Source organism: Haemaphysalis longicornis, unplaced genomic scaffold (genome assembly GCF_048455015.1).
Source record: "Haemaphysalis longicornis isolate Haplotype H1 unplaced genomic scaffold, Haemaphysalis longicornis Haplotype H1 scaffold_12, whole genome shotgun sequence".
NCBI classification, from domain to species: Eukaryota; Metazoa; Arthropoda; class Arachnida; order Ixodida; family Ixodidae; genus Haemaphysalis; species Haemaphysalis longicornis.
In genome coordinates, this window is record NW_027526225.1 from 67,565,192 (window position 1) to 67,580,162 (window position 14,971).

The following is a 14,971-nucleotide window of genomic DNA, read 5'->3' on the forward strand; positions in this document are numbered from 1 at the left end:
TTTACGCCTAACATTTAGGCCTAACATTTAGGCCTAACATTTAGTAGGCATAGCATTTCGGCCTAACAGGCACCTGCGCCTGGCATTGAGAACTAAATTTGGTTTTCAAACTGGTGTTTATCATTGAAGCTGGCATGTCTTTGTGAATTTTATTGTTGGCTATATCACCTTGAATGTGAATAAATGCCTGCTTCTATTTTTCATTTTAGAGATCGAACAACTTCAGGCAGTATGCCCTTACTCTATTGCTAGCCATCTTAGTATATTAAAGTAAAAGTACAAAACACCGGCCTTCTCTTGGCAAGAGACAGTTTGGCACTTTTTTGCTTTTGCAACCTCAGTTGCATCTGTTGGTGCATTTGCAAGTTGGCGTGAATGGAACAACATTGCTTTCTTTGCACAATTTGTAATGGTGCCACAAAGGAAGCCTGTCTTGTTATTGGTAGTATGGGCCAGCAGAGCAAACTTCATGCACTGAAAACTTGCAGCTTCTATAGATGAGCACAAACTTTGTTTCTACTGGCCTTGTACACTTGTTACTCCGCTGTCACATGGACACTTTCAATCTGGGCTGAAGTGTAGCGGTATGCAGCCGATCCAAATTAAGCTTGGTGAGGATCGACTGAATCGCAATTGAATGTGCCTGTATGACAGGGCTATTACTTCTATGGTGCTTTATCCAAGCATATTTGGGCATTCACTTCGCGCATTTTTTTGTTGTTGTACAGGGGACAACCTGCTTGGACTCATCCTTAAGATCCTGGAAGCCCCAGAAATGAACGATGGCACTGCGCTAGGCCCTAAGGGCAAACTTAACATGGACCGTAGTGTCTACTACGACTTCCTTGGTCTCTTTATGGTGACCTATTCAGTCTCCATGAGCAGCTTGATGGTGAAGATGATTGTCATCGTGTCGGTGATCTCGATGGCTCTGCGGATGAAATCTTCGGCGACTGCGGGTGAGTTTTGTCAAGACTGCTAAGAACTTGCTGATGTGCTCTAGTGTTTGCGTCTGTGTGTGTGTGCATGTGTTTACTTTTATATGCGCTCATTTATATCTGTGCAAGCTTAGAGTACGGTTTCGTTCAGATAAATACGCAAGAAAGTAGCCAAGTCGGTATGGCATTGGACGTGTATTCTGAAGGTCGTGGGCTTGGGTCTCCACTTTCTTTCACTTTTCGAACACTTAAAAAAATATACCTTTTTCAACGTGACATGTACTACTACTACCCCTGTACATACCTTCGTTGGCATTCTCAATTACTGGCTTTCCTTTTTGGGTTCATTCACCGCACACGCACACACAGTTTTATGTAACATGGTCTGAGAATTAAAATCAGAAAAGCGTCAGTTTTCAGGTCCCCAGTGCCAAAGCTGTGACAATTGTGGTGTGTGGCATGGAGCCTGTAATCCTATTTTTACATTTAGAATGGGTAAAGAACAAGTTGTGGTGAAGCATTTTTTTAACAAGAGCACTTAGCTGAAGGTCTTTACCTCCAAAAGTTAGTTTCATTTCGTTTCCACTAAGGTCTCAAACAACTTTTTAACAGGTGAACCCTGTCAGTAATTTTAAATGGCAAAGTTGTGGAGTGCAAAAACAAATTCTGAATGCAGCAGGTTCTGTGAAAGTTTCGTTCAAATAGACAGTTTTTTTTTTTGCCTGGAAGAAAGTGCAGGAGATTCCGACAACCAGTCTGTAGAGTGCATTTTTCTCTCTTTTTTTTTTTCAGCCTTAAGTAGATGCAGAATGCATCTCCGTGCTGTGTAACTGCATGCTCATTGAAGTGTGGCTTGCGTAGACCCTAGCACCAGATTTCACCAGACTTCACTGCATGCTGGCCTATAAATAAGATATAATTGATAATTATTAAAGTTAATTTTTAATTGATTAGTGATTGATAGTAATGATCAGCAAGGCTAGTTAGGATGGAGTAAGGTTGATTAAGACTAATTAAATGTATTAGCGATTGGCAGTAAGGTGGGATTACGGTGAATTAAGGTGGTAAAATAGCGTGGCTTCTGTGTTGACAGGTGTATGTGTATATAAAAGCTAGATTTATTTATTGATTGCAGGGTTTAATGTGCCGATGCAGTGCAGGCGACGAGGTGCACTGTAGTGGACGGCTCCGGATTAATTTTGACCACCTGGGGATCTTCAATGTGTGCCGAAATCTCGTACACACGGGCGTTTTTTGCCTTTCGCCTCCCTCAGAAAAGCGGCCGCCATGGCCAGGAATCGAACTCGCGTCCTTGTGCTCAGCAGCACATATATAAAACGTACCCGTCACAGTAGTGCGCCGGGCTTTCGCGTTCAAAGCAGGCTTACGTGTCCCAAGAACGCTTTAGTATGAAACTCAATGACATAGGACTTAATTCTGTGCATTCGCCACAAGTGCCGTGCATTTGAGTAGTTCATGTGGTGATCTCCTTTTCGCTCTCTGGCTTTTGTCTTAGGCCGGGAGCTGCGTCGTCTGGAGCTGGCCTTGCAGCTGTGGGGGCGGATAAAAGCCCTGCTGGTGACCATGTGCAGCTGGGGCCTGGGGCTCCTTGCCTGCCTGTGCGTGGCGCTGTTGCTGACGGCTTGCAACAGCACCATGTCGTGGTTCAACCGGCCCTACCTGGTCGTGGGCCTCTACTACGGCACCATGGTGGCCGCCCTCATGGCCGTGCACTGGACCATCACTGTGCTGCGGCGGAACCGTAGGGAGATCACCGCGGTGAGAGAGGCGGGAATTTGTGACTGCACCCCTCGTTTTGGCGCACCTGTTTGTACAGTCGTCCACCGTCGTAGCTGGAACGCTTTACCCACTTACTGTCTCCTCCTGCCTTGGTGTGAGGTAATTTAGTCACAGCTACTGCATCCCTCTCAAGTTTAAGGGGGAACCTAAGTCCTCGACATTCATTGGAACGGTTTTTCTTTAGAAATTTTGAGGTATTTTATGCTTAAGTCGAATCTGATGTTCCTGCTAAGCCTGTGGGCGACTGTACCTGAAGTGCAGCTGTGTTCAAAAACTGTTGTATTGGGTCACATGACACCTGTAGCAGTGCTTGCTGGAGGTCAAACAACTGCCATCCACCTCTCTCTCTCTCTCTCTCTGTCTCTCTCGTACTGGAGGTGACTCTGTTTCACCGATTATTCACTCACTGTTTATCTCCAGAGAGAGGCCAGTGCTCCTTGAGTTCTTGTCGACCTAACAAACTCCTGTAATGAAGATAATAAAGTTTCAAAACATAAACTATAGAAATCGCACTATTTATACCCTCTTTACTCTGTACATCGGATCATTGCCCTATTTGTAGCTTCTTCGCTTTCTTTTGTTCCTCGATTTTGAAGCACTACACAATTGGCCCATTAGTACGTCTTCCTTCCTTTTTGTATCAAATTCATCTTGCTATTTTGCATCTTGTGCCAGCATTTTCCTCTTTGTGTGGCCTTCTTTTGTTGCCAAGCTCTCATCGTGAACTTCATTTTTTCTTTTTGGAGCGGGTTTCCTTATTAACTCGCGACACCTTTTAGCTATCTTCAAACAGTAAAAGTGCGATTGTATTTGCCACTTGTTGCATAAGGACAGTGTAAGGATATACAAAGTTGCATAAATGCGTGATATACATAATATAAAGTCGTATTAGAGGAAGGGCCAGGAAGACAAAATACCAGCTTGGTTCATTAGAAAGACTGCTTTGTCCCAATAAGGATTACGAATGTAATCGCAAAGCTCAAGAAAATAATGTAGATATACTGAAGCAAATGTATGAAACAGTGGCAACTCTCCAGCCACCTTCTGGTGGTTTCTCTGTCGTCATCACAGAATCTTGTTCATGTGATTAATGAATGCAGACCTGAGCTACCGTCGTAAAAATTGACTGGGTCGTTGCAGTGGGGCCTCTAGTTTCGTTTGATTGTATAGCTTTAATGCTAACATGCAGTTGACAGATTGATAACTTTGTTTGTAGTGCTGGCCGATAATACGTCACTTCTACCCATATTACGTCGCTTTAGCACGAAATTTAAATGTTTTAATAGTTCTTGCATGTTTTTGACCAAAGGTTAGTTGTTTCAAATAGAAACAAGTGGTATTTTGTCTTCACGGCCAGTTTAGTGTTAAGCTATTTGCGGAGCTTCAGCGAGTAGGTTAGGCTAAGAGCGTGCGAGCTGACTGTTTTTCATTTTATCTAATGGAGCAATTGGCCCTACAGTTCGAGTCCATTGTTTCTTCCTTAAAGGGGCCATCCAGACAAAGTACAAGTTTGTTTTATTCGAAAGATTTAGTGTTTTATAGGACCTTAAGCACTTCTCCAGCAGCAAACCATGCTTTATTCACTGAAAAATTAGAAATTTTAAGTCAAAGTTTCAATTCTCCCGCTAAATCGTGTGTTTTTGGGACGACACCTATGACGTATCCAGAGTAGGGCCTTAAAACTAAATATAGCCTGCTTACCAGGGCTGCTCCCATGGTGCCTGGGACTTCTTCACCTGCCATATTTTTATTATGATTCCCACTAATCTCTTCTTAAAACTCAAGATATGACTCAACAAACATGGTGGCGTAAATGACCGCACCACTTGTGTTAGTTGGTCACTGTTGTTTCAGACAAATCCAGCGCGTCCGGCGGCTGTATTAGCGGTCAGCCGGCAAAGTGCCGCACTAACTGCTTTGGTGTTTACGAGTTTGTTCGTAACTTTAATCATTCATCTCACAATTCTTACTGCTATGAAATGGATGTGCCCCACATTTAAGCCGATGTATCCTGTTTGGCAAACTTGTAGGCTGTGCTTAATTTGCATTTGCTTTTCTCTATTTCTTTCCCCCTTCTCTCTCTCTTTCTCTTTCTATCTCTCTTTTCTTCTCTCTTTCCCCTTTTCTTTCTATCTCTGTCTTCTTCTCTTTCTATCTCTCTCCTTTTCTCTCTCTTCTTTTCTTTCTGTCTTCTTCTCTTTCTGTCTCTCTCATCTTCTCTCTCCTTCTCTTTCCATCTCTCTCTTCTCTCCCTCCTTCTCTTTCTATCTCTCTCTTCTTCTATCTCTCTCCTTCTCTTTCTATCTCCCTCTCATTCCCTCTCTCTTTCTCATTCTCTCTCTCTCTTTCTCGTTCTCTCTCCTTCTCTTTCTATCTCCCTCTAATTCCCTCTCTCTCTCTGATTCTCTCTCTCTTCTCTCTCTCTCTCCTTCTCTTTTTATCTGTCTCTCTCACGGTTTATCTGCTGAGAGAGGCCAGTGCTCCTTGAGTTCTCGTCAACCTAACAAACTCCTGTAATAAAGAGATTCATCATCATCATCATCACCAGCCTATCTACGCCCACTGCAGGGCAAAGGCCTCTCCCATTATTCTCCAATTGCCTTGGTCCTGTGCCAACTGTGACCAATTTATCCCCGCAAACTTGATCTCATCTGCCCATCTAACTTTCTGCCGCCCCCTGCAACGCTTGCCTTCTCTAGGGATCCACTCTGTTACCCTTAATGACCAGCGGTTATCTTGCCTTCGCATTACATGCCCTGCCCACGTCCATTTCTTCTTCTTAATTTCTACTAATATGTTTTTAACACCAGTTTGCTCTCTGACCCACTCCGCTCTCTTCTTGTCCCTTAATGTTACACCTATCATTTTCCGCTCCATTGCCCGCTGAGTCGTTCTCAATTTAAGTTGAACCCTCTTAGTGAGCCTCCAAGTTTCTGCCCCGTAGGTGAGTACCGGTAAGATGCAGCTGTCATACACTTTCTTTTTCAGCGACAATGGTAGGCTGCTATTCATTATCTGAGAATGTCTGCCGTATGCACTCCACCCCATTCTGATCCTTCTAATTATCTCTGCCTCATGGTTGGGATCTGGGGTCACAACTTGGCCTAAGTATATATATTCGCTTACCACTTCCACTGCCTCGCCATCTATCTCAAACTGCTGTGCTGTCCCGAGGTTATTGATCATTACTTTAGTTTTCTGCATATTAATTTTCAGGCCCACGGTCCTACTCTGTTCGCCCATTTCTGAATGAAGAGATTACCAAGTTTCAAAACATAATCTAGAAGTCACAATATTAATTGGCCTCAGCCAATCGCAGGGCTGCCACATACGACATCATAGGTTCTGTTGTGGGAAATGAGCTAGTGGGTCGCATGGCCATTTCATTTTTTCCTTATTACGTATTTCAGCGATGTGTACGTTAAAATTTCAGCGATGTGTACGTTAAAAGTGGCGTCGGTATGATTCTAACGAGGAAGCAGTCTTTCGAATGACCCAAACTTGTGTTTTGTCTGCATGGCCCCTTGATTTCCCAGGGGTTGAAAGTGCTTGGCGATGAGGACGAGTACGACGACTGGGACGTGCTGGAGCGGTACTTGGACGCCACGCAGCTGCTCTGGTTGGCCCTGGTGTGTTTCATGGCGCTAAAGAACGTGCTCAGCTACTACATCCCCTGGCTGTGGGCGCTGTCCGCTGGCTCAGTCCTGTCGGTCGGCACCCACTGGACGCTTGGCATGGGCAGGAGAGGTAGGGACAGTGCCGCTCCTTGAGTGGATGTTCGGGGCTGCATCAGACTGTTGAATTTGAGCAGTCATTTTGGACGTGGAATGCCTTTAGCCAGACCAAACCCGTCCTTGAATTTTCGTTGCGTGCGTACCTGCAAAGACAACCGTAACGTTACGCCGAGTTCCGCCTGCTTCTTGCAATTACAGTAGCCAACTGTTTTTTTGGACTCCAAAAATTTGGACTTGCTGGGTGTTCCGGACTTTCCCGAAGAACCGCCAATTGCCCTATATAAGTAATGTATATGAACAACAGATATTTCGGACAAAACATTCTGTTAATTTTTTGTCGATTTTGTCGAATTTTGTCAATTTTTTGGACAAAATTTTCTGCGACAGAGCCTTGGTGCAACTTCAGGACGACGCCATGTTGAATCTTAAGCAACCTGGCTAGCTTCGGATTTCATGGGGATTGGCTTGACTCCTGCCGGAGTAACAAACTTTGCTCTTGGAGGCCATAATTTTGCATTTAGTCGGTGACGGAAGCAATCTTGAAAGCCAAAAACAAATCATACGCGGCCAGTTTTTTTTAGAAGCCAGTCTTTTTAGGCACCAGGTGACTTGTAAGGAACATCATCATCATGTTTGTCCTGAACCATTTGTGACTTCTTCAGTTATTTTCTGGGACTCGCGGATTTTTCGGACTGCTCTTTTATTCAGACAATTTTTTGTTCCCCTCCAGGTCCGAAAAATCACTCGGCTACTGTACGTAGTTCACGGTGGATTTGTAAACATTGTGGAATTTCTGTTCACTGTCACTACATGGGCTTCTAGAGAAGGGTAATGAACAGCCCCATCTTTGTCCACTGGAATAAAACTCTAGTCCTCCCAAGTTTCATCCGTCTAATGTGTTTCAGTGTCAGAAGACCCCCGGAAGTTTATGCACCCAGAAGAATGACATATTGTCAGACATCCAGTGCAGTCGGTCTTTCTTTTTATCTTTTTTATTTTCCCCATGGCACATGGCATATAACACCCCCGAAACATATTTCTGGCTGCACCACTGCTAGGAAATATATGCTTGATTGCTAGGCTTGTGCGAATAGTAATACAGTGGAATCTCGGTCATACGAATTTAAAGGGGCGGCAAAAATATTCGTATCACCCGAAAATTCGTATCATCAGAAAACGAGAAAAAATGGAAATGTGCTGCGCATGCGACAGGCGGCGGCAATATGGCGTCGGCTCTTGCCGCGAAGAGGTGCAGGTAGCTTCAGCAACGGCATCTAATCTTTTGTTAAAACGGAGCTCAAGGTGTAAATTAAATTGCTCATGCGGGAAAGGAGCTGGCAGTATGGGAGAAGCACTATAAAATGTCATCTACGCCAAATATCCACCGCGGAGGTGGCCCAGCCAGCTGCTGCTAGCGCTCCGAAATGGCCGCAATCACAATGAGGCGCGCGTCTCCCCATTGGCGCAAGTCGTGAGGCTCCTCCCAATGCCGTTAGCGGTAACCGAGGCAGAGGCTGGCGCCTGGGTGCCGGGCTGAATCGTCAGCGCGGGCGTCGAAAGAACGCGCGCTCATCGCCGACGCGACGCGCGCACACGAACAACCGCATGCGATTCGGGCGCGTCGGCGTTAGCGCGCGCGTTCGTTTGACGCCCGCGTCGACGATTTCGCCCCCACGTCAGATTCTACCTCGCTCGTAAAATGACGCGCGACGCGCGCGGCAGTGGGAGGAGCCTGCCGACCTGCGCCAACGGGGAGGCACACTTTTCATGGCGGCAGTTTGAAAGCGCTCTGGACAGCCCGCTGGCTCCGCCGGAGATGTTTAGGCTTACCACGGTGGCGGATAATTGATGGGCGCTTTCCCTAGCCGCGCGGACGATGCTTTACAGTGTCGTTTTCGGTCACATTATCAGCTCCCTTACTTCATAAGCAACTTCTTTTGTTACTTTTAAGAGCGGTCAGAAGCGGTCGGTCGAGCTACCCGCCCTACTTCGCGAACGTTGACGCCACCATGTTGCCGCGGCTTACCGCGCCGCGCGCCGCATGCGGGTGGTATTCGCGGTGGTGTCAGCGCGCCTGTGGCGTGCGCGGCGCGTTTTCGTGAGAGAAAACGCTCCATGTGGTTCACGCTTAATGATTTTGTGCCTCCGTGCGACCAAGGCCACACGGCCGCACAAACACTCCCGCCTCCCGTCCACGCCGCAGTCATCTGCTCGCGGCCTCGCGGCTCGCGTGTTCGTATCACCCGCACCGGGTGATAAATGCGAACGGATCATCCGAATTTTTTTACATTGCGTACAATGCATTTTGGCCGGGGAATTTTGAAAATTCGTATCACAACGAAATTCGTATCAACCGAATTCGTATCACCGAGATTCCACTGTATTTTAGTTCGAAGCAAATCCGAAGCGAATCGTCCTTGGGGTCGAATACTTCCGAAGCGAATTGAAATAGCTGTCAGGTGTCACTGAGCTTCCTGTCACAGAGACACTGAGCTTTCGGGCCTGGTGGGACCGTCATAACAAGGTTGTATACCGGGTTGGCACACGTGGACGCACTGGCCATGTCACTTGTCTAATTAAAGCAACTGAAGTTCAAGTTCAACTGAAGTCCACTGAAGTTCAAGCGTGGAGTGCAATGAACACCTGCTCACTGCACGTGTGCCACACGGTAACCAAACAAATTGTTTCGCCACCGTTTCGTTGTTTGAAACAATGAAACGGGAGCCTTGACTACCTTGACAAACATGCACTGGTAAGATGGCTACGACAACTCCCTGCATGTGCCTTAACTTGTCTTGGCTCCACATGTAGTGAAGATGTAGACCTGATGTCAATGGCACGCCGGTTTGCTTAATGAAACCAAAGCTCCTCAAGTACTTAAACACAGCTTCGATATTCGTTCAGCTTGAAAACTTAAAAATATCAGAAATTTTAAGTTCGGGTCGATGCGAATTCGAATACTGTAATATTCGTTCGAATATTCGAAGTGCCCAAATATTCGCACAAGCCTATTGATTGCAAATTACAAACAAACCTGTAGTGCGCCGGGCTTTGCTGGCCGTCTTCCTCCACGGAGTGGAGGCGAGGGCACGGCATCTTCTTTTCCTCCTCTTCCTGCTACGTGCAGGCGAGAAGCGGGGCCTGCTGGTGGCCTTTATGGGTGCCCAGTGGGTTCCCCTGCTGCTCACTCTCTACCTCTGCTTCAACATCCACATGGCCATTGTCCCCATCACGGGCCGCAACGGAACGTCGGACAACCCGGAGATTCTGGTGGCCCTGATGTCGGGATTCCTCGCCGCCGGCTGCACCTCGTTCGTGGTGAGATGCGGCAACGTCCCTTGCGCAGTGTCCTCACAGCGACCAGACTAATCGGGAACCTCTGTGCGAGCGTGGAAGTCATTGTCCCTATACTCGGTTACAACTCAAGAACGGCACCACCTCATGTAGTGTATCACTCCGCCAAAGCGCCGGACCCGTGACGTCAGTGCGCGCGCGTTTTGAAAGGAGCTTGCTATGAATGCGCTATATCGTCTGCCTTGTCTCACGCAGTTTGTTTGTCGTCACTGGAGTCATTTATAAGCATATTAAGTCCAAAAAATCACGGGAGCGGCTCACGCCATGTTCAAAATATTCCCAGTAACGCCCTACTTGCGCCGTGCGGAGAAACATCCGGGTAGGGTGATAAGGCACAGCGGCAACTTCTGGTGCCGTTCTTAAGTTGTCACCGAGTATAGCTCGGTTGTTATCGTGGTCGTTAAGCATTATCATCGTCATCCATTTATCATATCGTGGAATGTAGGCCGGACCGCGACTTTTAATTTCATCAACTGTACGGAAGCAGCCCTTTCTAAAGCACAGGGTGGTGCAACAATGATTGCAACACTTTAAAAATTTTTCCTGAGCGAACCGCCGCTTTGTTTGCGCTCAAACTTCACGCGAAGGTCGCATTTTGTGGTTTATTTTGTTTGACACCGGGAACAACGATGGTTCTTATCGGTTTATTCTGAAAATAAATAACGATTCTCGCTTATGGGAAAATGGCGGCCTATTTGGAGGTGCGAGCCAGCGCAAGCTGATCTTAGAATGACGGCGCCACCTGGGGTATGCAGAGCGAAGCGCACATTTGGGATTCAATGTAGCGCGAAATTTGAAAGTTTTTCATATACTCGCATTTTTTTAGTTAAAAAATGTATTTCGTTGCAACGGAGCTGAGTGAGGTACTGTATTTTCGCGCGTATAACCTGCACCAAAAATGCTAAAATTTCAGTGGCCAAGTAGGGGTGCGGATAATAGCGGGGTTTTCCCTTTAGTGCAGCTTCACGGGAATGTGCATTGTGCCATGAAGCTCCTACGCAGTAACACTGACTAAGCCTTCCATGGCAGCGATTGCGCTAAACATACAAGGACAAGGAAGAAAAAGCAAGGACGAAAACAAGAAAAAAATGAAAACAAAAACAAAACACAAACAACATGGATGGAACCAAAGATGACCTTGTGTACAACGCTGAGGACTGCGGCTAAAGTGATAGCTCTAGCGAGAGCAGTGACACTGAGTGAATTGTGACCTGTGGCCTTGCAGTCGGTGTATTCTACTTGCTAAATACGCGCTTTTTCTGTCTACGTAGTATGTGATGCGTTGCTTGAGCAGTAGCTTTTGTGCAGCCTTTCCTGTATCATATGTGCGGGAAATACGCGAGGATTTTTTTTCTTTTCCGGCAGGCTGAAAATGGGGGTGCAAATTATATGCAGGGGCGGGTTATACGCGCAAAAATACGGTACTGAAGCTAAGTTCTTTCAAATTAAACAGTTTTATTTCGTGTACAGGGCCTTTTTAAAAGTCAGTGGCCTGTCGTTCATAGACTCATCACCTGCCGTCACATTGCAGCCTTCGAAAGTGGAATAGAATTGACCCGGGATTTGTTTTTTTCAAACCCTTCCCAGGTTCCCCTGATGCACGTTTCCCGCAATGGCATGAAGCCCATTGCTGTGCTGTGTGCGATCGCTCTGATGTCCATGCTTATGGCCGTGAGCCCCCTGGGATTCCCCTTCTCTGCAGCCAAGTATTCCGCAGCCCCGCAGAGGATGCTGCTCTTCGTGAGTGTGCTCTCACAAACGGTCTCCTTCTTACTGCTCATAGCCTTCAAGATACTATGTGCAGTCAAAACTTGATCTAACGAAGCCCGATGTTAGGAATTTCCCGATCGAACGAATAAGTTCAGATTCGCCCCCCTCCAGAGGTCTTTATACAGCTCAATGCTTTTATAAACTCGAACTAGTGAAATAGATTCAGCACCGTTCCCGATTTAGAGCACACTGGTTGTAAACCAAAAATGTTTATTTTTACACTTATTATGATAAAAATTGGAGGACATATGTAGTTTTTCATTCTCATTGTGGATATAAACTTTGTTTTTGTGTAAAACGACTACATTCCATTTTTTTTTCTTTATTTTGTTTGATTTTTTGATAGCACTTGTAAAAAAACTGTAAGTGCAGCTAAACAAGGTAAGAGTGAACTGTGCACAAATCAAGGAGTGCAATAACATTAACAGTATCATTCTATCTAGTCTGTAGAAGAGGTTATGATCATTTGATTGCACTGCTGAGCACGAGGTCGCGGGTTTGATTCCCGGCCGCGGCGGCCGCTTTTCTGATGGAGGCGAGAAGCAAAAACGCCCGTGTGTACGAGACTTCGGCGCACGTTAAAGATCCCCAGGTGGTCAACATTAATCCGGAGAACTCCACTACGGCGCGCCTCATCGCCTGCGTTGCGTTGGCGCCTTAAACCCCACAATCAATCAATCAACAATGATCATTTGAAGTTTGGGCTTGGAAACCAGGAAATCCGGTTCTTGCCGTCGAAGCCCAAACTTCAAATGGCCGCAACTTCTGCTGCAGACCAGATAGAATGATACTGTTAGTCTCATTGCACTCCTTGATTTGTGCACAGTTCACTGGTACCTTGTTCAGCTGAATCACTCCAGCAGTTTTCTTACAAAAGCTGTAAAAAAAATCGAATATAAAAATCCGAATAAATTTGAACGCGGTCGGTTTAGGCAAAAACAAATTTTATATCTACAACCAGAATGAAAAACTACATATGTTCTCCAATTTTTATCATCATAACTGTAAAAATAAAGTTTTTGACCAGAGACCCATGTGCCACCTTAACGGAGTATATTTCGAGAAACCCACACATTTAAAAAAGGAGCAATTTCAAATGTGTTTCATCGCAAGACGAAATCCCACCCAGTTCCCAGGAACAGCTTCATCGGCTTAATATCATGGTAGCAGATCTGAGCTTCCACGACTATCGTAGCGCCGACCCAGAAACCGCCACGACGGAGGTTTTGAACGATGAAGAAATCGTACAGTTAGTTTCTTCCGGCGCACAAGAGGTGTCAGAGGATGTTGGCGACCCAGAAACTGCCGAAGCTCCTGTGCTCACTCCAGGCCAGGCGATGGACGCCATTTTCTTCCTCAGCCGCTTTGCTGGGGCTCACGAAGGAACCGTGGACACGTTGAATGAGCTTGCGTACTATACTAAACGTCTGTCCGCCCAGTGTTAGCGAAGCGCATGAAGGTGCAAGTCACAGTCTTTTGTGCCGGGAAATAAATTAGTTTCTCCGAGAACCCTTAGTGTATCATTGTCGTTATTTTCACCGTGGACTTTTAGCGCATTGCTAATCCCGCTGTCACACTGGCACTTTCAATCACGATTGAGTTGATTGGGCACTGCTACATGGCAGTTTCAATCGCGATCAAGCCTGATCGCGCTCGAACTCAATCTTGGTTTCCCACGCGCAGTTGAGGTTTTCTAGTGCAATCGGGCGAAAGCGGTGATACTCGTCCCCGCTGAGTAATGGCACAGAAGGTGACAACTTAAACTACCGCTACAAACTGTACCAAATAACTTTACCCAAATAAGCGTGCAGTAGCATTTATACAGTTCCGTATAACTACGACTGCGCAAAGTTATCAGACGCCAGCTGCGAAGTACATTTTTAGCGCCATCTGGCGTATGTGAATGCAACCGGTGCAACTTCTTGATCGGGATCGAAACGTGCTGTGTAGCAGCGGCGCTGCGTCAAGCGCGCTGGAAAAGTCAATCGCGGTTCGCTTGAATCCGGATTGAGAATGCCCGTGTGACAGAAGTATAAATTATGAGCAGGCGAGTGCCGCGACTGCCGAAGATTCAATGTCATGGGCCATGGTAGATAGCTGCTGGGGTGCGGCCCCTTTTAGAGAGTTCTCGATTTATTGAAATAACTTGCGAAATGACCTAAAGTTCTCAATGTAACGAAATAACTCGCAGTTCCCGGTGACTTCGTTAGATCGGGTTTTAACTGTAGTTACATCTTTAGTGCAGATCTGGCGCTAAGGTAACTGCTTTTACAGTGCATGTTTGTCGCACCTGGAAGAATGCATCGGCTAGCCATTCATCTGTGGCTTGCAGATGCTTGTATTTTTTATTGAATTTATTGGTCCTGTGTCATTTTTGCCACACTTTGAATCTGCAACGCTTTGCGCCATTAAAAGCCTCGAAACTATTGGCAGTGTGATGTAAAGAGCAGCAGTGCACAGTGAGCTATATGGACGGATTGGACTGCTTGGAGTCATACCACATGTGTTTACTCTACTTAAGGGGGACACTGCTTTTAAAACAGCTTCCTTTAATTGTTGAGTATAAACTCTGAAACTTGTCAGTCTTGCTGCCTTTTCTCCACTGATTTCAAATATGCTGTCATTTTTTTTTAGTCAGTCAATTAGTTCCCAAGATAATTAGAGATAATTAGTCATTTTTGGAGGGACAATAGACAAAACAGTGCTTGTCACAGAACTGTAATGTTTATATTTTACAACACTATGAACTCTGGTGGGTGCAATAAGAGAATCGCTTTTTTGATACACCGCTTGTAACTGATTTTACAGTTCATTAAACTTTGGTTGCACCTGTGGCAAGGAACCATTTTGAGTGCCCATATAGTTTATTGAGCTATAAAATTAGTCCCAAGCGGTGCGTCAAAAAACTGATTCTCTTATTGCACTCACCAGGCTTCATATTGGAAGATATAAAGGTTACAGTTTTATGACTAACACTGTTTTGTCTATTGTCCCTCCAAAAATGGCTAATTATCTGTAATTATCTTGGCTACTTAAGGACTGTCTAAAAAAATGTCATATTTGAAATCATTGGGAAAAAGAGCAGCAAGACTGACAAGTTTCACAGAGTTCACTTGAAAATGAAAAGAAAATGTTATAAGAGCTAAGTCCCCCCTTTATGTGTTCACAGTGAACTCTTTGCACGATTGAGCATAGGTACCTGCTGCAGCCATTGAGCAACCCCATAAAAAAATGGCATATGCAGGTCATTCCTGCATATGCCGTCTGCTACAGAGGCATTTCAAACACTTCTTATTGATTAACAAGGCGTTTCATGGAGCTACCAGGCATGTCCCATTTGATTTGGTGGCACCAAATGTGCGTTCAAAAGAAATT

General features: G+C 45.7%; 1 protein-coding gene across 1 annotated transcript in view; it reads left to right on the forward strand.

The window, feature by feature from the left end:
• The window catches only part of LOC144162794 (endoplasmic reticulum metallopeptidase 1-like), a 42,434-nt gene that overhangs the window by 14,370 nt on the left and 13,093 nt on the right, over positions 1-14,971 (forward strand). Inside the window, exons 6-10 of the mRNA XM_077693456.1 lie at positions 729-959; positions 2,455-2,717; positions 6,275-6,485; positions 9,600-9,790; positions 11,414-11,566. Coding sequence (XP_077549582.1) covers positions 729-959; positions 2,455-2,717; positions 6,275-6,485; positions 9,600-9,790; positions 11,414-11,566 — 1,049 coding nt within the window. The remainder of the gene's footprint in view (positions 1-728; positions 960-2,454; positions 2,718-6,274; positions 6,486-9,599; positions 9,791-11,413; positions 11,567-14,971) is intronic.